A 21375-nucleotide genomic window follows, 5' to 3' on the forward strand; every position below is an offset into this window, starting at 1 on the left:
CATATATCTAGTCGGGAGTGGTGCTGACTGAAAACAGATGATTTGGAGCGATTCGCACGCCATCTGTTGGCCATTCTAAGGACTTATTGAACTACCCTCGTAATTCAATTTTGTATTTTATCTTCTTAGTTTTGACACCTATTTAGAATTCAATACATATTTAGGAAAAATTGATGTCGGTATTATCTTCAATTCAATTTAAAACACTTCAGATTGCTAAGTTTTCAAGTAAAAATTTTGCATTTTAAAAAATATCGATGAATTAAAAAAAAATTAAATTATCAACCAAAAAGATTAATTTTCTACAAAAAACGATTTTTCAATAAATACATGAACTCTTAATTAAAAAATTATATTTTTAACTCAAGACACATTTTAAACCAAAAAATTCAATTTTCAAATAAACAAGATAAATTTTCAACCAAACAGATTAATTTCTACCAGAAAAGACAAATTTTCAACAAAATACACGAAATTTCAACCAAAAGTTAAATAGTAAAATTTTCAATTAAAAATATTATTATTAAATCAAAAATATGAATTTTCACCTAAAATGATGGAATATTTACTTGAAATAGTAGAAATTTAAACATAAAAAATACACTGTAGCCATCGTTCCAAAAAAAAAAGAAAGTCTGCGCCGCATGGCGGAGAACAGGTAAGGAAATTTTGGAAATTTTTTGAAATAATTGTGTTAATTAGGTAAATACAAAGTACAATACAAAAATTCACTAAATTTTATCGACGGCAACTAGTTGTGGCCAGGAATGGGTTACTTTAACGAATGGAATATTCAACCGGCTGCTTTAAAATCTATATATAAATTTCCGGTGAAAACTGTTAGCTTTTAATCTAAAATAGTAGAATATTTTTTTTATCTTCTTTGAAATCTAATTGTTTTTGAATAATAATACCAAATTCCAGAGAAAAACACGAAAATAAATCATAAAATTGTTTAAAATTTGTAAATATTTTTTGAAATTTATTAAAACAATAAATGCAAATTTTCTACGAAAAACACTAATCCAAAAACCGAAAATATTAAAGCTTGTAAATTGTATCATATTAAAAACAAGCTTTGTATTTATATTTAATGATTTTTGTTTAAGAATACAAATTTTAAGTTTAAACCGCTAACCTCACATATAATAAAATTAAAGACAAATTATAAAGCTTTAAAATCTAATGGATTTTGTTTTTAAAAAACGTAAATTTCCCGTAAAAACGATGATAGAAACGAAACGACAAATTAAAACGATAACATAACCTAAAATTGTTGAAGATTTGGAATCTTGACGACTTTTGTCTACAAATGATAATTTCATATGAAAGAAATTAACATAAGATACAATTTTTAATCTTCTTCAAACCTTTATGATTTTATATTGAAATTGAATTTTAAACTAGAAACAATAAAAATTGAAAAATTAAATTTTTTGTAACTGAATACTTCTTAAATTAGAAGTTAAATTATTTTCATTTTAAATAGTTTAAACGTCCTTCAAAAGCTTCAAAATTTTGTTTTAAAATCCTGAGAAATCTAGACGTTTTTTTTAACTTTATTCAATTTTAAAATAATTTGTACGATTTTTCAGAAATTCTAAATAAAAATTGTAGTAATTTTAAGTTTTGAAAAATTTTAAATTATTAAAAATTTTGAAATGATTTGAAATAATTCAAACCAGGTGTATGCACTGACAAAAATTCGGCTACTCATACCGAAATTACGCTGCAAATAGCCACAGCCTAATTTAAAACAAAAAGTACTTTTTTGCTGATTTCAGATGAAAAATTTAGAAACTTTTTGAGAATTTTTAAAGGCTTCAAAAGAATAAAAATATTTTCTTAAGTTACCTAGGGAAATTGAAAATGATTTTACATGTTGACAAATTCTTCTAAAAGATTTTAAAAGTCTTCCGAAATTGTCAAAAAAGAATCTCGAAGATTTTAGGAAGATGTTTAAACATTTTCTAAAAAACGTTATGAACAATTCGATTTATTTTAACCGATATTTATCGAATTTTTTCAATTTAAAAAAAATGGCTGTAAATAAAAAAGTGGCCATAAAATATTCCACATTATTTTTTGACTATTTCGAAAATCTTTTAAAATCTTTTAATATATTATCGTAAAATAATTATTCAAAATGAAGAATCATTTTTTATTTTCATAGGAAAAGCCTCCAAGTTTTCAATTTGAAATCTGCAAAACTCAACATTTTTTTGGCACCTTGGGCCGTGGTTATTTGTACCGAAATTATTATACTAATAGACGAATTATGTCGACACACACACTTCGTTTAAATTAACTGAAATCAATTCAAATTTTTTTTACAAATAATAAGTGAAAAATAACATTTTTCAAATAGAACCATTTTTTTTTTAAATATCTGGTTTCAATTTACTCGTCTTAAATGAAAAGTAAAATATTGCTCAATATTAAACAGCTATTCTTTTTCTTAATTAAAAAATTTCAAATCGAATGGGTTTGAATCTTTTAGACTCAAAAAATATTTTAAACTGAATAAAAGCTTGCTATTACGAATATATAATTATGAAGCATTTTTATGTTATAAATAGTTTATAAATTTTCGATCAGGCTTTTACATTTTTTACAATGACTAAGACTTACGAATTAAAGCAGTCAAGAGTTTTGGCATTAAATTCTGGAAATTCTTAAATTTTTAAAGGATTTAGAATCTAAAAAAAAAAGAATTTAAAAATTATTTATCAATATTTACAGTTGATATAATAAAAAAGGTTATATATAATATATAATAGAAATGATTAATTTAAAAAAAACTGCTTAAAATCGACTTTAGACAGACTTTTTTTAATAGGATTTATAACCCAAGTTAGATAAATTATTTAATAAGATCCCTTAAAAGCAACCTCCTGTCACCGAGGGTTGAAAACGACCCATGTGTTGAAAACGGCCATTAATTATGCCGATGTTTATCGCTTCGGTGTAAAAATCAGGTTATAAAATTGAACTCAGCGAACACCCTTTAAAACACCGAATAGAAGAAAAGCTTTTTAACAATTATTAAAGATTTGGGAGAAATGGTTTCGTTTTTATTTTAAAAGAATAATTTTAAGTTTAAAAAATTTTTAATGTCGGGTTTAAGAATATGAAAGACTTTGAGATAATTTTTTTCAATTTTTCAAGACTTCAAAACTTTTTAGGCAAACTGAATTTTGTCAGGGTTTAAAAAAAAGTACTTAAAATTCATGGGAAATTTTTTGATGAATATTTTGTAAGGAATTTCAAGAGAACATCGAAAAAATTTCACAAAACTTTTTGAATTATTTCCTACAACTTTTTAAAAGAGTGTGAAAAATTTTAAAGTAAAATTTTGCAATTTTGCCATATTACACAATTTTAGATAAAATTTGAGTAAGTTTTGTAAAGTTTCATGAAAATAAAAGATATTTTTTTCAGGTACCTAGGAAAAATTAAAATAATTTTACTTCGAAAAATTAATTTAGAGATTATTTTAAAAGATTTTAGAAGATTTCAAAAAAAGTTCATAAAAAATCTGAAAGATTTTCAGGTAATATTTAAAATTTTGCAGAATAACAAAAAAATGCAGGAAAAATTTGAACAAATTTTAGAGATTACAAGGTTTAGAAGGTCTCAGAAGACTAAAAAAAAAAGAATTTTCCTTATTGTGAATGGTTAAACTGCGATATGCTATCTGGTGACAAAAATTCTAACTAGAAAGAATAGGTACGATTTTAAATATGCAATTTAATTTGTCCATAAAAGTGTTTTAACGACTATATTGTGGAATTTAAAGTTTATTGGATACTAAAAATAAATATTTATCGGAAACAAAGGGTTTTATACGGAATTTACATGAAATATTTAATATTTAAAAATCTGATCAAAATGTTAAGTTAGAATTCGTATTTTAATTCCAATCGTCTATTATTCGTATTCTTAACAGAATGTGGATAAAAGTTGTGGCTACATACATTGATTAAATTTTATTTGAGCTTACAATGCATTGAAATTTACATCAAACATTAATATAATTGTTTTTTTGATTAAAAACCTTTTTGACAAAATGTGTTTTTTCACTGTATAAAATGGAAATTGTATCTAAAACAAATTGTTTTTGATGAAGATTTGTTTTTAGTATTCAATCATTTGTTCAAACTTCGCAAAACAGTCGTAAAAACATTTTTATGTAAAAATTAAAATACATCTTTAAAATTGTACCTACTCTTTCTAGTTCCAGTTTTCGGCACCAGGTGGCGAATTGGTAGACCAACAATCACTATATTCGTGTGAAAATGTTAAATAATTTTTTATTTTGAAAAATAAACTTTAAGAGAAAATTAAAAAAGGGGTTTAAACTTATAAAACGATTTCCAAAAATTTCTAAAAATAGCTTAGAAGCTTTTAAAGCAAAATATTTCAATTTGGTAAGATTGCAAAATAAAAATGAACGAAAATCGGGTAAATTCAAGAAATATTTAGTCCAATTGAAAACAATTTCGAAAGTTTCCAAGAAAATAAACAAATTTTCTTAACTTTGCTGGGAAATTTTATAAAATTATAAGGTAATTTTTTTAAATTTGCAATGATATTTGAACATTTTGAAAAAATTTATGTCAGTTAAAAATATGTTCAGGAATTTTAGATGTTTTGCATAGATTACAAATATTTGAAAACTGGGAAACATTTTTGAAAATTTATCAAACATTTCTTGATTCCTTCCCAACTTCTCAAATTTTTCATAGTATATTGTAAAATCCTATAAAATAAAAAAATGCATTTAAAATCTTTTAGATTCTTTTCTGAAACGTCTGCAATATTAAAAAATCTTTTAAATTTTCTCAAGAATCTTATGAAAATTATATTTAAATTAACTTAAAAACAAGGTGATAATACTTATTTTCTTGGTCTCAAATCTCAGAATTTAATTTCAACATGGATTTATTATAGCAGTTCGAAAAATAATTTTTGATTAATTTGAGTGTTGCCAAAGACAAAAAAATATTTGTTAATTGTCTTTCTTTACGAGTGACATACAAATGTTAAAATATTTTAGCTTCTTTACAAAGTCAAATTGATTAAAAAAATACCAAATTTAAGAGTTGGTTATTTAATAGTAATGAGTAACAATATTTTTGCATTTATCATATTCCTTATTTGTCATATATAGATATAATAATTAGTTCTTCATCACTATATTTAAAAGTGTTTGAATATCTGGGACTAATACAAAAAAACGAAAAAGTGAATAACAAAACCATAAATTAGCAACAACAAAAATTGCCGAATTACAAAATAAATGGATTGTTAAATTCCCATAAATATTGCTATTGCTGAAATTTTAGTTTGACGAAATTTAAAATTGCCGAAAATAATCAATAAATGATTAATTAATGATTAAATAAGTTGTTTGTCTTATTTTAAATTTTATAAATAGCTCATAAATTAATAATCAATTAACTAAATATCCACTAATAATTATTAGTGGGAATTTAATAATTCGTTTATTTTACAAGGCGGTCTTGAAGTTTCGGAATTTTATTTTTTTGTCAATTAAAAATCTTATCGTAATAGGAAATTTTTATAATTCGATAATAATATATATTTTTGACATTTTTTTTATTATTTAATTGGGTATTCGTTATGAATTTATTTTTAATTTTTTATAAGTTTTGAATATCCATGCAATTTTTTTTTATTCATGTCAATTATGCCGCTTATTTATATTAAACAAAATAATACGTAAGTATTATACGCTATAAAGATAAAATGATTTTAAAGGATTTTTCATATTTATTTTGTAATTTCTATGCATTTTTCCTATGGTAATGCATGGTTTTTTTAGAACAAAGTTACTACTAGCGCCGCGGCACGGCCGTTTTCAAGTCTCATGACAGACTTTTTGCATTGGAAAGTACAGTTGAACCACCCTGATTAAAAGCTCGTAATTGCAACCTACCTTATAATTACTCGCACTTTTTTTGGCCGAGTGATACTTGGTTTTCAGATTATCGAAACTGATTTGCATCTCTTTCTCCTTCGCCCTCAGCTCTTTAATCTCCGTATTCAATCTCTCCTCGGTTTCCCGCGATTTGCACATTTCCTCGTTCAGCTCCACCTCCTTGGTTTTAATTTCTCGAATTTCCGTCGCCCATTCCGACATCACTTGCGCCATAACATTTCGCTCCTCGTCCGCATCTTTCTCTTTCCATCTCAGCTTTTCCTGCAGCTCCTCAATTTTCAGTTTCCTCGCCAAAAGTTCCTGATGAAACCTCTCCAACTTCGCCTCGATCATCTGCATAACTATTTGCTCCTGGGCTTTAAAGGAGGTGTGAAGTTTCACTTTCTCGGTAAGCATAACTTCCCGCATGGCCTCCGCCTCCTTCGCCTTCTCTCGACACTTCATCTGAAGATCCAAGAGTGTGCCTTTATACTTCTCCTCAATCTGCCTCTGCCTCTGACGATGCTTCTCTTCAATCGTTCTCAGCTCTTCTGCGACTCGCTGCTCCATATCCTCGCGAACTTCCTTCGCCGTAATTTCCTTCATTCTTTGCAGATCAGTGTAGTCATTCAGACTGCGCGGCGAGAGATTCAATTCTGCAGAAACCTGTCTCTGGCTCTTGATAAACTGCTCGAATTGATGGGCCTGATTTTTCAACTTCGACACAAGTCGGTCTCTGTCTTCTTTCACCTTCTCGAAGTCTTTTAATCTCTGCAGCTTTTGCTCCTTCGCCTCCAAATCCCTCTCCAGTTGCTTCACACGTTGATCCAGCAGAGAATCATTGCTTTTATCTTCTTTTGAGGTGTTCGATTTACTGGTCAGTTGCGTGACCATTTCCTTGTAGCGAGCCAACTCTTTCTTCAGTTCATACCTTGAGACATCGCTACTTCTTCTCAGTTTGCTTTCTAGATTCGAAATGGCTTTCTTTGCCTCTGAAAGATCAACCTCTAGCTTCAAAATCTTCTCCCGGCAGGCGTTCTTTTCACTCGCAAGACTCTCGCATTTTTTCTTTAAAGTCTCGTTCTCTGCCTGTAGCTGATTCGATAGAGACTTGTCGTTCGAGTCCTCGAGTGTTGAATTCTTTTTCGAATTCGACAACATGGTTTCGAGCGTTGATATTTTGGAACGACAGTGGCTTTTATCTGCTGCGGCTTTCTCGTACTTCTGCCTCCAGGATTCCTGCGAAATTTCCAACTGAGCGAGCTTTAGTCTCAAACTGTCCAATTCCGTTTGCAAGTCAGTCATTCTTTTCTGTTCTACCATTGCGGCTGATAATTTTTCCTCCAGACGCTTGCAGTCGTCCTCGAGCTTTTATTAAGAACAGAAAATTGGTTTAACATTGGAATAATTTAGAATAGAACTAAAATAAATTCTTCCAAATAAAATTAATGTATATGGGTCATTCCACGGGAGACTTACCCCCTAATTTTTTTTTGCGTGAAATATATATATATATATGATTTGCAAAATTTCCGAAAAATAAATTTTTGAAAATTATCGTATTGAAAAAAGCTATCGTCTTAACTGTTTTAGAACTGAAAAATTATTTATTAACAAAATTTCAAACAGTTTATATAAAAATTTAATTTATATAAAAAAGTTCAGAAGATCACTTTTTTAACACGATAATTTTCAAACATTTATTTCTCGGAATTTTTGCATATCATATTGAAATAAAAAAATACGTATTAAATATTTTACAACAAAGAACGAAAAAAAAATAGATCATGCAAAAGCAAATTTAGGGGGTAAATTCCCCGTGAAATGACCTATCTACATTATTAAATTTAATATGAAACAATTTAAATTCTTGAGCTTTTGAGTCCAAAATATATTGCATTTCCAGCAAATTTATTTTTATTTTTAAACCAAAAAAGACTTACTAACAAAATAGACGCATTTGCAACCCAAATACGAACTTTAATCCATAAAGATAACTTTCGATCAAATAGTTGAGTAAAAAAAAAATGTATCCAAACTTGAATTAATTAAAAAATTTTTTAAACAAAAAAGTCGAATTTTTTAGAAGATAGTTGATTTTTCTACCCAAAAAGACAAATTTTCAAGAAAATAAATTAATGTTCAAACAAATACTTGAATTTTTAACTTATAAACGATACATTTTTAATACAAACTACTTTTCAAAAAAAATAGTTAAATTTTCAAATTATTTCAATTTTCAACAAAAAAGATCCAATTTCAGCCAAGGAAATTAATTTCATACCAAACAAAATGAATTTTTAACAAAATATATGTACTTTCTACTAAATTGTTGGATTTTGAATTAAGAAGACAAATTGTCTACAAAAAAGTATACTTCTTAAAAAATAGTTGAGCTTTTAACCTTCAAAGATACATTTTCAAACAAATGATCAAATTTTAAAATAAAAAAAATTAACATTCAATCAGAAATAGTTGTATTTTGAAACAAATTGTGGAAATTTGAAGATAGAGAGAACATTCTTTTTAAAAGACAGCTGATCTTTCAACCTGAAAAGTTGAACTATTAAAAAAAAAGTTAAATTTTTATTATATAAGTGAATTTTAAAGAAAAATGAATTTTTAACAAAGTAGCTCAACTTTCAATCAAACAGTTGAATTTTCAACACAAAAAGATTAATTTTTAACCAAATAATTAAATTTCTAACAAAAAATATAAAGTTTCCATAAGAAAATACTTTTTTTTTAATAAAAAAGACGAATTTGCAGCAAAAGCATGAATTTTTAACTAAATTGTTTAGTTACCAAGCCAAAAAGACGAATTTTCTACAAAATAGTTCAATTTTTAATTAATTAGATGAATGTTCAAACTACAAAGATCAATTTTCAACTCACTGATCAAATTTTAAAACAGAAAAAGATTAAGATTCAACTAAAAACATTTCCATTTTCAACTAAACGGTGACATTTCCAAGCCAAAGATATAATTTCTTTAGAAGACGTTCCAACTTTCCATCACCGGTAAGTTAAATTATTCCACAATTGAATTTTTATACCAAAGAGATGGATTTTATAGAAGGCGGTTGAATTTTGAACCCGAAAAGTAAAATATTTAGTAAAAAGCTGAATTTCTAACGACAGAAGTAAATTTTAAAGAAAATGAAGTTTTAACAAAGCAGTGCAACTTGCCGTCAAAAAGGTGCATTTTTAACAAAGAAACAATGAATCATTCACTAAATAATTGAATTTTTCAAAGCAAAAAGATCAATTTTCCATGAAAAAAATAAATTTTATTCAAAAGAAAAGAATTTTTAACAAAATACCTGGAATTTGTAACTAAACTGTGTCATTCTCAACTCAATTGCTGAAATATTATGGTACAAAGACGAATTTTATACAAAACAGTTGAATTTTTAACAAAAAAGTTATTTTTATACCATATAGTTCAATTTCCAACCTACAAAGAAGACCAAAGAGGCGAATCTTAAAGAAAAATGATTTTTTTTTAACAAAGTAGTTCAACTTTCAATTAAGTAGTTGTATTTTTAAACGAAAACTTTAATTTTCCACCAAGAAAATTATTTTTTTTTTTTTTACAAAAAAAAGTCGGATTTCCTACCATAATATTGGTTATCAACCTGAAAGTTGAATTTTTCACCAGAGGTAAATCTTTAAGAAAAATGTTTTCTTTTAAAGTAGTTCAACACTCAATTAACTAGTTAAATTATCAAAACAAAAAGATAAATTTTTAATCAAATAATTGAATTTTCAACCAAAGGATCAATTTTCCAACAAGAAAATTACTTTTTCTATAAAAAAAGACAAATTTTCAACTACATTCGTGCATTTTCAAGTCAGAAAAACAAATTTTCGATAACAATTGAATTTTAAGAAAAAACTTAATTTTTAACGAAAATAGTTGAATTTTCAGCCAACAGAGATAAATTATTCGACAAAATAGTTGAATCCTTAACCAAAATAGATTAATTTCCTATCAATAATTCAGTTTTGATTCTAATAGTTGAATTTTCTGCTAAAAGAGTCGGATTTTCAACGAAAAGAAATGAATTTTCGATAAAATTGTTGAATGCTAAACCAGAATAGATTATTTTTCTACCAAATAATTCAATTTTCATCCAAATAGTTCAATTTCTCTACTATTATATTTGAGTTATGAACCCGAAAACTTGAATTTTCAACAAAAAAGTTAAATTTTTAACCAAAGATGTTAATCATAAAGAAACATTATTTTGTAATAAACAGGGTGGCCGTTTAAATTGAAAAAGAAATTTCTTCATTTCCTGGTTTTTTCCCGGTTCGCGAAAATTTTTCACGGCCAATGAAATTTAAAAAGTCAAACTATATTTTAAACATTTTTCCATATAAAGTAATAAACAACAAATTAAAGCGTTCAAAGTAGAACACTTGAGTGCCAAACTTTTAGAACTGAAGTTTAGAAGTTTTCAATTCAAAAATTGTGAATTCAAATGCTCAAAAATGTACACGTATCAAATGGAAGGTACTAACACTTTTCAATTAAACAATGTTTAATGAAATGCAAATATTAATGAAATGCAAATAAACTGCAAAATTTAGAACTTTGATCAATTATAGAGTTCAAAGATTCACATTAAGTTCCAAATATATAAATCCACGTTAAAATTTCCAATAGTCTAAATTAAAGAATCAAGCAATGAACTTTAAAAATTTTCAAAACACATTAAAAATTGAATTTTTTTTTTTAAATCAACATTTCTGCAGTTAGAAGATCAATTATTTTTATTTTAAATAGTCTTGGCATTATTTAAAGCTTTAAAATTTTATTTCAAAATCTTGAGAAATTTAGAAGTGGTTTTAAATTTTTCCAAATTCAAAATAATTTTAGAATTTTTTCGGAACTTTTAAACATACTTCAAAATGAATTGAATTTTTTCTATAACTTTGAGAAAATCCTGCAAATTTAACAAAAAAAAATTTAATTTGAATTTATAAATAACAACAGAACACTTGTAATTTGTAAAAATATTAGAGTAATTTTAAGAGATATTTAGAAGTTTTAAAAAGATTCGAATTAAATGTAGAACTTGAAATAATTTCAAATACTTACAGCCAAATGTAAAACAAAATGTAGATTTTTGAAGATTTCAAACAAAAAATGTAGAATTTTTTTCAAGATTTGTGAAAGACTTCAAAAGAATAAAAAATTGTCTTGAGATTCTTAGGAAAATTAAAAATGATTTTTCACTTAAAAAAATTATTGTAACTGAAAGTTTAAAAAGATTTAAATTATCAAAGAAGGACATGGAAGATTTTAAGGATTTTTTTTAATTTACAGGATTTTCAAAAATTGTTGATTAATTTTAAAATATATTTAGAAGTTCTGAAAAAACCGTTAACACATTTCGTTCAAATTACTTTAAAAATTTCAAGCTTTTAATTAATTTTGAATCTTTTCAAAATCCTTTTTATGCGTCAAAATTTAACAATTTCACTTATAAATTAAACACCTTTTAAATAGAACAATTAAAATTGTAACGCTAAAAGTTTGAAAGTTCTTCGAAAATCTAAAGATTCAAAGCTTTCTATGTAAAACAATTCAGTTTCAAATTGTGTTTTTTTTTAATATTTGGTTTCAATTTACTCGTCTTAAATGAACAGTGAAATATTGCTAAATATGAAATACTTATTCTTTTTCTACATTAAGAAATTTCAAATTAAATGGGATAAAAATTAAATAATTTAGACACAATATTTTCAATTTAATCAAATTTTTTGAATATTACTGTATTATGGCTTTATTTTTAAGTTGAAAATAGTAAAACGCACGTTTACATTTTTTAATGACTAAAAAATTAATAGAAATAATATATTAATAAATTTATTTATTAATATATCAAATCAATTATTGTTCAGATTCCTATGCTTAAAGTATAGATCCATTTAAAAAATAATTTATTTATTTACATTTACAGTTGATAAAAGAAAACTGTTTTTTTTTTATCAAAAATTTTCAACTCCAAATGCTTTTAATTTTGAATTGTTTAAATCTTCAAAACTGCACTTTAATTATTTAAAAAACTGTTAAAATTGAACTCGGGCAGATTTTTCTTCTGAAAGTTTGTAAAATTCCCGGATTCCCGGTCCCTGCGGCCACCCTGTTTTCTATTTAAAAAATCTTCGATTTTAAAAACTTCAAATTTTTTAAGCCTTTAAAAATTCTTTGAATTAGAATATATGCTTTTAAAATTAAAAAATCTAAAATGGAAAATTTTTAAATTGAAATATTTACGAACTAAGCATTCTAAATTGAATGATATAATAATTTATAAAAATCACGATTTAGGAAATTATTTAAAAACGGATGAAATCAAAGTTGGACGACATTTTTATTCTAAAATTTGGTAAAATTCCCGGTCATTTCCAGGTTTCCTGGTCCAGCGGCCACTCTGAATAAAGTAGTTCAACATTCAATTAGGTAGTTTAATTTTCAAAAAAAAAAAAAGATAAATTTTTAATCAAATAATTGCATGTTTAACCAATTTAGTTAAATTTTCTACCAAAAAATTATTTATCCTACCAAAAAAGACGATTTCTCAACTACATTCATGCATTTTTAAGTTAGAAAAACAAATTTTCTACAAAACAGTTGAATTTTTAACAAAAATCTTAATTTCCTACAAAAATAGTTGAATTATCGACCAAAAGAGATCAATTTTCGACATAATAGTTGAATCCTTAACCAAAATAGGTCAGTTTTCTACAAAATAATTAAATTTTCAACCAAATAGTTCAAATAGTTGAATCTTTAACTAGTACAGATTATTTTTCATCTAAATAGTTGCATTTTTAACAAAGAAACATTACTTTTCAACCAAACAGAACTAACTTTTAACAAAAAATAGTGGAATTTTCTTATTAGGGATTTTTTTTTTTTGAAAATAGGGAAAAGAAGAGGAATTTAAAAGAGAGGAATATAGTTAATAAGTAAATAACACACCTGATTAATTTTATCCAAATGCTCGGAACAGTCTGGCATAAGAAGACTTATTTGATGATCGGGGTGCGCATTTCTTAATTCTTTCAAAGCATCTTCTTTCGCTGTAAGTTATAAAATTATTGTTATACAGGGTGTCCAGCGATTCCTAGGAACAAAATTCAAAGTCTTTTCCAGGTTTTCCAGGTCAAAAAATCAAGTTTTTTTCAGGTCTCCTTTTTTACATAAGATAATGAAATAACCGTTTCTTATAAATATAGAAAATGAAACATTTTTTTTTTGATTGGCCAACCATTTCTATAGAAAGGAGAATAATAAATCACAAAATTTCTAATTTTTTGCGAACATAAGTCGTCTTTGTGAAATATTTGGGAATATTTTTAAATCTTTGTAAAGTCTTTGAAATCCTTTAAATTTTTTAAATCTTTCCAAACCATGGAGAATTTTTTGAAATCTGTTAAAGCATTTAAAATATTTGTAAAATCTTAAAAATGATGTGAAATCTTTTTTAAAAATGTTGAAATCTTTGAAATCTTTGTGAAATTTTTTGAAATCTTTGTTAAATCTTTCTTTAAATTTTTGTTTGTAAAAATTTTTGTGTTCATCTGACCTTCGAAATGTTCTGAAATCTTTTGAAATTTCTATAAATTCTTAGAAATACTTGTAAAATCTTTAATACATATTTTGTATTTATTTGACATCACTGGAATATTTGTAATATTTTTGAAATATTTTGATGTTTTATAAAAAAATACGAACTGGTTTACAATCTTTGAAATTTTTTGTATTTTGGCGTACCCTTTTTCTAAAGCTTGGAAATTCTCGAAATTTTTTTAAATCCTTATGGATTCTTTGAAATATTGGTGAAATGTTTCTGGTACTTTTGTATTCTTTTGACATCTACATAAAATTTCGAGGAAATAGTTAAAATATTTGTGAAATCTTTTGTACTCATTTGCAGCCTTGGAAAAATTTGGACGCATAGATTCGGAGTTAGTTAGTTGGCATCGTTCGTAGCGCATCTTTCGGAAAAGCGTTGAAATACAAGTTTTCCAAATGGTATTATTTATAATTGAAAGCGTTCAAAATTGTACACTTTTAGATTGAATTTTGAAAATTGGAAAATGTTATTAGAAAATATTTGAAATATTATTTCTAATTTAAAGCTTATCGAATGATAAAATTCAATAATTTGAAATTCAAAGGAATTAAAACTGTATCATTTGTAATTCAGAGCGTGTTAAATTGAAGAATTTCAGATTAAGAATTTTTTTTAATGAAGAATTTTTGTAGAAAGGAATTGAAATTGCATCATTTCTAATTCAAAGCATTTAAAATTGAACGGTCTTATTTTGAATTAAAGAATCTTAAATCTGAATAATTTAAGATTAACATTTCAAAAATAGGAAAAGTTAAAAACTTAAAAAAAGATTATCCTTCTTTGGATAACAATTTAATTATTTTGTTCCGGTTTTTTTTTGGTTTAATTCATCTTTATTAGGAGAAATTTCAATTTTCTTAAATAAAAATGTAACTTTTCGGTTGAAAATTCTACTCTTTTTTTTAAGTTTGCCTTTTTTATTTAAAAATTCACCTGATTTAGCAGAAATTACACCTTTCTTGGATGAAAATCTAAGTGTTTGGTTGAACATTCAACAATTTTGTTAAGTCATAATTTTTGTTTGAAAATTCTACTGTTTAATATTATATTTGGGTGTTGAAAAAAATACCGAAATATTTTCTAGATGAAAATTTGTTTTTATTTAATTGAAAATCCATTTATTTGAAGAAAAATGTCATCTTTTTGGAAAAATATGCAACTATTTGTTAGAGAATTCGACTTTTTAGTTAAAAATGAATCCTTTTTGGTTAAAAGAATTCGTCTTTTTCGATTGAAAATTCAATTTTTATCGTAGAATATTATTTTTTGTCAAAAAAATTTAATTTTTCATTTTGAAAAGTCAACTAGAATCTTTTCTGGATGAAAACTAAACTTTTTTAGTGATTTAAAAATTCTTCTGCTTCAAGAGAAATTTGATCTTTTTTGATCAAAATGCAACTATTGGGTAGAGAATTCAACATTTTGGTTAAACTCAACCTTTTTTTTTTAAATTCGTCTTTTTGGATTGAAAATTCAATCATGCTTCTTTGAAATTTCTTCTATCACTTAGTTCAAAAATCACTTTTTTGTTAAAGATTAACATTTTAAGTTGAAAATTTATCTCTTTGGTTAAAAGTTTAATTATTTTCTAGTAAATTAATATTTTTAATTGAAAATTCAAGTACTTGGGTTGAAGGTAAACTACATTGTTATAAATTTATTTTTTTGATTGAAGGCTTATGTGTGGTTGAAAATTTAACTGTTTCGTCGAAAATACATTTTTTTTGCAATTAATTTTTTCAACAGAAAAGGTAACTTTTCCGTTTTTTTAAGACTGATATTTTTCAGTTGAAAATTCGCCATTTTTGAAAAAAATATTTTAAGTTTGAGATTTCATTTTTGTTGGGTAAAAATGGATCAGTTTTGTATTTTGTTAAAAAGTCATCTTTTATAGTAGAAAAGATTTTTTTTGTTTGAATTGATTTCATAAATTTGAAAATTTTAAATTTGTATATGAAATACTGTTTTATTCCGTTTATAAAATATTCTCTGTTAAAAGTAATAAGTTAAAAATGCAGGAATTTTAATATTAAAGATTTCAAATAAAAAATCAGTCAAGGAAAAAGCAGAGAATTTTGAAAAAATTCTCGGTTTCGCATTTTTCCGCAAGAGGCGCTACGAGCGGTGCAAACTAGCTAAATCCGAATTCAAACCTCCATGTTTTCCGGAGTGGGGTCTGCTTTTACTACTTCGTGGCAGCCATTAAAAATATTAAAAATATTTGTGATATCTATTGAAATCTTTTAAAATTTTAGGAAAATCTTTAAAATTTTCATGAAATCTTTAAAATATGTGTGACATCTTTCTTTAATCTTTATTTAAAAAATCTTTTGTGTTCGTTTGAAATTTTCTCAAATCCTTATGAATTATTTGCAATATATTTTTAATCTTTCTAAAATCTTTTGTATCTGTATGAAATCATTGAAATTTGTGAAATCTTTTGAAATATGACGAAATTTAGAAATGATTTAAGATGCTTGAAATCTGGTTGTACCCTTTTTAAAATATTGAAAACCCCTGAAATTTTTTTAAAGTTTAAAAATCTTTGTAAAATATTCAAATTCTTTGAAGTCTTAAACTATTTGGAAATTTGTAAAATTATTTTGTAACCTTTTGAAATCCGGTGTGTATTCATTACGGAATTATTTACGTGCTCCGAATTCACTTTATTTATTCTCTAACGAACAAAAGATAAATTATATCTTTATAAGCAACAAACTTTGTAGTATCCAGATTTCTTCAAAACGACATTTTTCTTTCATAACCGATTAAAAGATTTCAATTCCTTTGTACATTTCAATGAAATAACTATTTTAAGAGTAAAACAAAAAATCAAACTCAAGGCTCTCGTAAAAAATTCAAAGAGATTTCGAGGTTTTCATGGTTTAAAACCAAAATTTAAGGAGAATTAAATATTTTCAAGGTTTTCAAGATCGCTCAACACTTTTCACTTTCATTGGTGAAATTAATGAAAAATAAATCTCACCTAAAACATTGACTTACCACGCTCAATCTCAACATGTATCTTCTTCATATGCTCGTCCCTTTTCTTTCTTTCACAAGTCAGTTCTTTTTCAAGTTCGGTAACTCTGTTTCTAAAGCTTTCGCACTCCTTCGTCAATCTCTCGGTAACTTTCGTTTGTGTTTCCAAATCCTTCACTGTCTTTTCGAATTCTTGTTTTTGCGCCTCTATACTATGATATTTATCTTTAAGAGCTTCTATTTCTTCTCTATGTTCCGCCATGAGTTGTTCTTTTGTACCGCAAACGTCTATATACAATTCTTTTACACGATCTAACTCCTTTTGTGTTTGGTCCAATTGCACTCTGAAATCACAATAAAAGAAATCTTCTAAATTTTGTATAATTAAAAAAAAAAAAAAATTAAAATAATAATAAACACATGCAGGCCTCGGACTTAAAATCTACTTCAATTTTTATTTAAAATGTTATTTTTCAGTCAATAAATTATCAAAATTCCTATTTCTTTATAGCAGGGTTCTTCACAGTCTTTCCCCCTTCTCTCATTTCCCCACTTATATGCGAACTGAATTAATAGAACTCAATAAGAAAATTTAACTATATTTAGTTAAAAGTTCATTTTTTTCGGTTGAAAAGTCTACTGTTATATTTTTGTTTCAGAATTCATTTTTCTTCGTAAAATGCTAGTATTTAATTTGAAAGTTTAATTGTTTTGTTGACAATTCATCTTCGTATCTTCGTGCCTTGAAAGTCAGCATTCGTGATCTTAAATTCATCTTTCTTAATAAAAGATTATGTTTTTTTGTTGAACAATCAATTTCTCTGGTTACAAGTACATCTGTCTACTAAAAAAAACTTTCCTTGGAATAATGATTCGACAATTTAGTTTCGGTTGGAGTTTAATCTTTCTGGCTTGAATATTTCATTAAAAACTCATCTTCGCACCTTGAAAATTTAACTATTTTGTCAAAGAATCATATTTTTTTTGTTTAAAATGACATTTTTTGTTAAGAATTTAATTGTCTTATAAAAAAGTCATCTATTTTGGCTTGCAAATTTAATTATTTAGTTAATATTTTTTTTTGTAGAGGTCATCTTTTCGTATTGCAAATTAAAATTTCTTGGATAAGAATGACCTTTTTTGCTCAGAATTCAATTGTCTTCTAAAAAATCTGTCTACAAAATGGAATTTTTTATTTTTCATTATTTTTTTGTGCAATCAAAATTTGAATTTTCGATTTTCGAAGAAAATCCAAAAATTTGTTATGATAGTCTTGCAGGGCTTTCAAAAAAAAATGTTTTTCTTCTCTTGACTTTTTTTCATATCGTGCGTTTTTTGGCTTAAAATTTTGATTTTCGGTTGATTTAAAAAATGTTGAAAACGCTATAACTCTGAGAATTTTCTATTTATCGAAAAAAGTCATAAGGTTAAATTGTTTGTTCTTTTCAATATTATAAATATCCGCACATAAAATTTTCAAATTCAGAAAAAAGTGGTCTGAACAATTTTCAAAATGCGCTGACTTTTTGAATTTTTTCAAAAATGGCTGGTTCACGAACTCGTCCTTTCTTTTAGGACCTAAACCTTAACCTAAACTCTTTGGTAGAAAATTTAACTATTTGGTTGAAAAATCGTCTGTTTTGTTTCCAAATTGTATACTATTTAGTTTGAAGTTTTAATTATTTGATTGAAAATTCAACTATTTTGTCGAAAAATAATCTTTTTTGCTCAAATTCGGCATTCGTGATCTTAAATTCATCTTTCTTGGCGGAAAATGATCTTTTTTTCACAATCAAACTCTCTGGTTGAAAATTCAACTAGTTTTTAAAAAATTCGTTTTTGGAATTAAGATTCGACAATTTAGATTCGGTTGCAGTTTAATCTTTCTGGTTTGAATATTTGATTAAAAACTAATCTACGTACTTTGAAAATTTAACTATTTTGTCAAAGAATCATCTTTTTTGTTTAAAAATGACATTTTTTGTTAAGAATTTAATTATCTTATAAAAAAGTCGTCTTTTTGGCTAAAAAACGTAACTCTTTGGCAAAAAAATGTAACTGATTTGTTGAAAAATCGTCTCCTTTGTTTGAAAGTTATACTATTAGGTTTGATGTTTCAATTATTTTATGGAAACTTCAACTATTTTACAAAAAAAATAATCTTTTTTGATAAAATTCAGCTCTTGTGATCTTAAATTTATCTTTCTTGGTGAAAAATGAACTTTTTTTTTGAACAATCAACTTCTCTGGTTGAAAATTCAACTTTGTCAAAAAAGAATCTCTTTTTGTCAAAGACATCTTTCGTGATCTTAAATTCATCTTTCTTGGTGGAAAATGTTCTTCTTTTTTTGAAAAATCAACTTCTTTGGTTGAGAACTCAACTGTCTTCTAAAAAATTCGTTTTTTGGATGAAAGATTTGACAATTTGATTTTCGGAGGAAGTGTATTCGTTCTGGTTTAAATATTTGATTAAAAATTTATCTTCGTACCTTAAAAATTTAACTATTATGGCAAAGAACCATCTTTTTTGGTTAAAAATGAACTTTTTCGTTAAGAATTCAACGGTCTTCTGAAAAATTTGACTATTTGGCTATAATTTTTAATCGAAAATTCGACTGTCTTGTTGAACGTTTGCCTTTTTAATAGAATCTTACTGCTTTGCATTGGAAATTTATCGTTTGGTAAAAACCTCATATTTTTTATTGAAAATTCATCTTTTTTTGGTTGAAAGCTAATTCTTTTTAATTAAAAAGTCTAATATTTTATGTTTGGTCAAGAATTCATATTAATGTTTCAAAAATAAATTATTTTGTTAAAAATTCAACAATTTTGTTAAAGTCATACTTCTTGGTTAAAAATCAACTGTTTCATTGAAAATTCGTTCCTTTAACTAGAAAATTCAACAACTTGATTTCGACTGTTTTTCTCTCTTGACTAACAAATTTTTATTTCCTGTTAAAAAAATTTTTTATTGAAAATTGAACTGATTTGTAGAAAATTCTTATTTTTTGTTAAAAAAATTAAAATCTTTTTTTGGTAAAATATCAACCATTACATTTTTCGTTGAAAGTTTAACTACTAACTTAAAAACTCATTTTTTTAATTTGTTGTAAAATTCAACTATTTGGTACAAAATAAAACTTTTTCGTGTGTGGAAAATTCGTTTTATGCATTGAAAATGAATCTCTTGGTTTAAAATTTAACAATTTCATTAAAATTGGATGTATTTTGTGTAAAATTCGTCTTCTTTGGCAGAAAGTTAATATTTTCAAGTAGAAATATAACCTTTTCTCGTTAAAAATGCACCTGTCTGGTTAAAAATGAATCGGCTCTGGTTGAAAATGAGACTTTTTGTTATAAATTCATATTTTGGATTCGAAAATTCAACCGAATCGTAATAAATTTAACAATTTGTAAAATAATGTATATATATGGTGAAAAATTCGTATTTATTGGGTTTAATCATTTTTTTGGATAATGATTCGTAATTTTATTTGAAAATTATTTGTTTTTTTTTTTTGTTGTTAAATATTAATTTTATTAACTGCTCATTTAACAATTTTGTTCAAAATTCAACTATTTCATAGAAACTTTGTCTATTTGGTTTGAAAATTCAATAGTTTGTTATAAAATTAAACTATTTGGCACAAAATATAACTTGTTTGATCAAAAATGGAACTATCCGGTTAAAAATTTATTTAATTTGGTTGAAAGTTATATTTTTTGTGTTGAAAATTCACTTTTTCGGGTTGAAAATTCCAGAGTTTGTTAGAAAATGCAACTATTTGGTTGAAAATACATGCAGTTCGTTAAAAATTTGTCTTTGTTAAGTTAATCTAACCGCTTTATTTATTTAATTTTCTAAAATAAAATTTGTTGGCAATGAAATGTCAACTGTTACATTTTTCGTTGAAAATTCATCTCTTTAAGTTGATAATTCAACACTTTGGATGAAAGTTTATCTACTTTCTCAGGTTGATTTTTTTCGTTGAAGATTCATAATTTTAGTTGAAAATGCTGTCTTTATTGTTAACAATTTCTTTTGTTAACTAAAAATTTAGCATTTGGTTGCAGATTCAACTGATGGATTGAAAATTATTTTTTTGTTGGAAATTCATATTCTCAGGTTGAAAACTCGAAAGTTTTATAGAGAATTCGACTTTTTTGTGTGGAAAATTCGTTTTTTTGGGTTGAAAATTAATCTTTTTGATTGAAAATTTGACTGTTCCATTGAAAACCTTTGTATTTTGTTAAAATCTGTCTTATTTGATTCAATTCCAAGTGTTTTTTATTTGACCGATTTTAGTTGTTAAAATATCAAATATTACGTTGAGAATCCACTTTTTTTAAAATTTAACTACTTGGGTGAACTAATTTATAAATTCATAAAAAACAGGAAGATCACAATTCCCCAGATATTAGCAATATACAATAATTTGATTGGAAACTGTAACTATTTCGTTGAAAATTGGTCTTTGTTAGGTTCATACAACTGTTTATTTAATTATAAATTTAAATGATTTCGCGACAACACCTCAACTATTACATTTTTAAGTTCAAAATTCAAATGTTTGGTTGAAAGTTGAACTGCTTTCTAAAAAGATCAATTTTTGGCTTAAGGATTTATAATTTTATTTGAAAATTCTTTATTTTTTTGATAAATATGAATTCTATTATTAATTGTTTTAAAACTGAACTATTTGGTACAAAATAAAACCTTTTTTTGAGCCTTCTTTATAAAAAAAATTCATTTCTTCTGATGGAAATTTTTTGTTGTCAATAATGGAACTGTCT

At 25.4% G+C, this 21375-nt stretch overlaps 1 protein-coding gene across 1 annotated transcript in view; it reads right to left on the minus strand.

The window, feature by feature from the left end:
• LOC117169346 (centrosomal protein of 152 kDa-like) overlaps window positions 1–21375 on the minus strand; it is a 44940-nt gene that overhangs the window by 1917 nt on the left and 21648 nt on the right. Inside the window, exons 8-10 of the mRNA XM_033355685.1 lie at window positions 16603–16925; window positions 12942–13042; window positions 5963–7312 (exon numbers count right to left, since the gene is read on the minus strand). Coding sequence (XP_033211576.1) covers window positions 5963–7312; window positions 12942–13042; window positions 16603–16925 — 1774 coding nt within the window. The remainder of the gene's footprint in view (window positions 1–5962; window positions 7313–12941; window positions 13043–16602; window positions 16926–21375) is intronic.

Source organism: Belonocnema kinseyi, chromosome 3 (genome assembly GCF_010883055.1).
Source record: "Belonocnema kinseyi isolate 2016_QV_RU_SX_M_011 chromosome 3, B_treatae_v1, whole genome shotgun sequence".
In the NCBI taxonomy this organism is placed as follows: Eukaryota; Metazoa; Arthropoda; class Insecta; order Hymenoptera; family Cynipidae; genus Belonocnema; species Belonocnema kinseyi.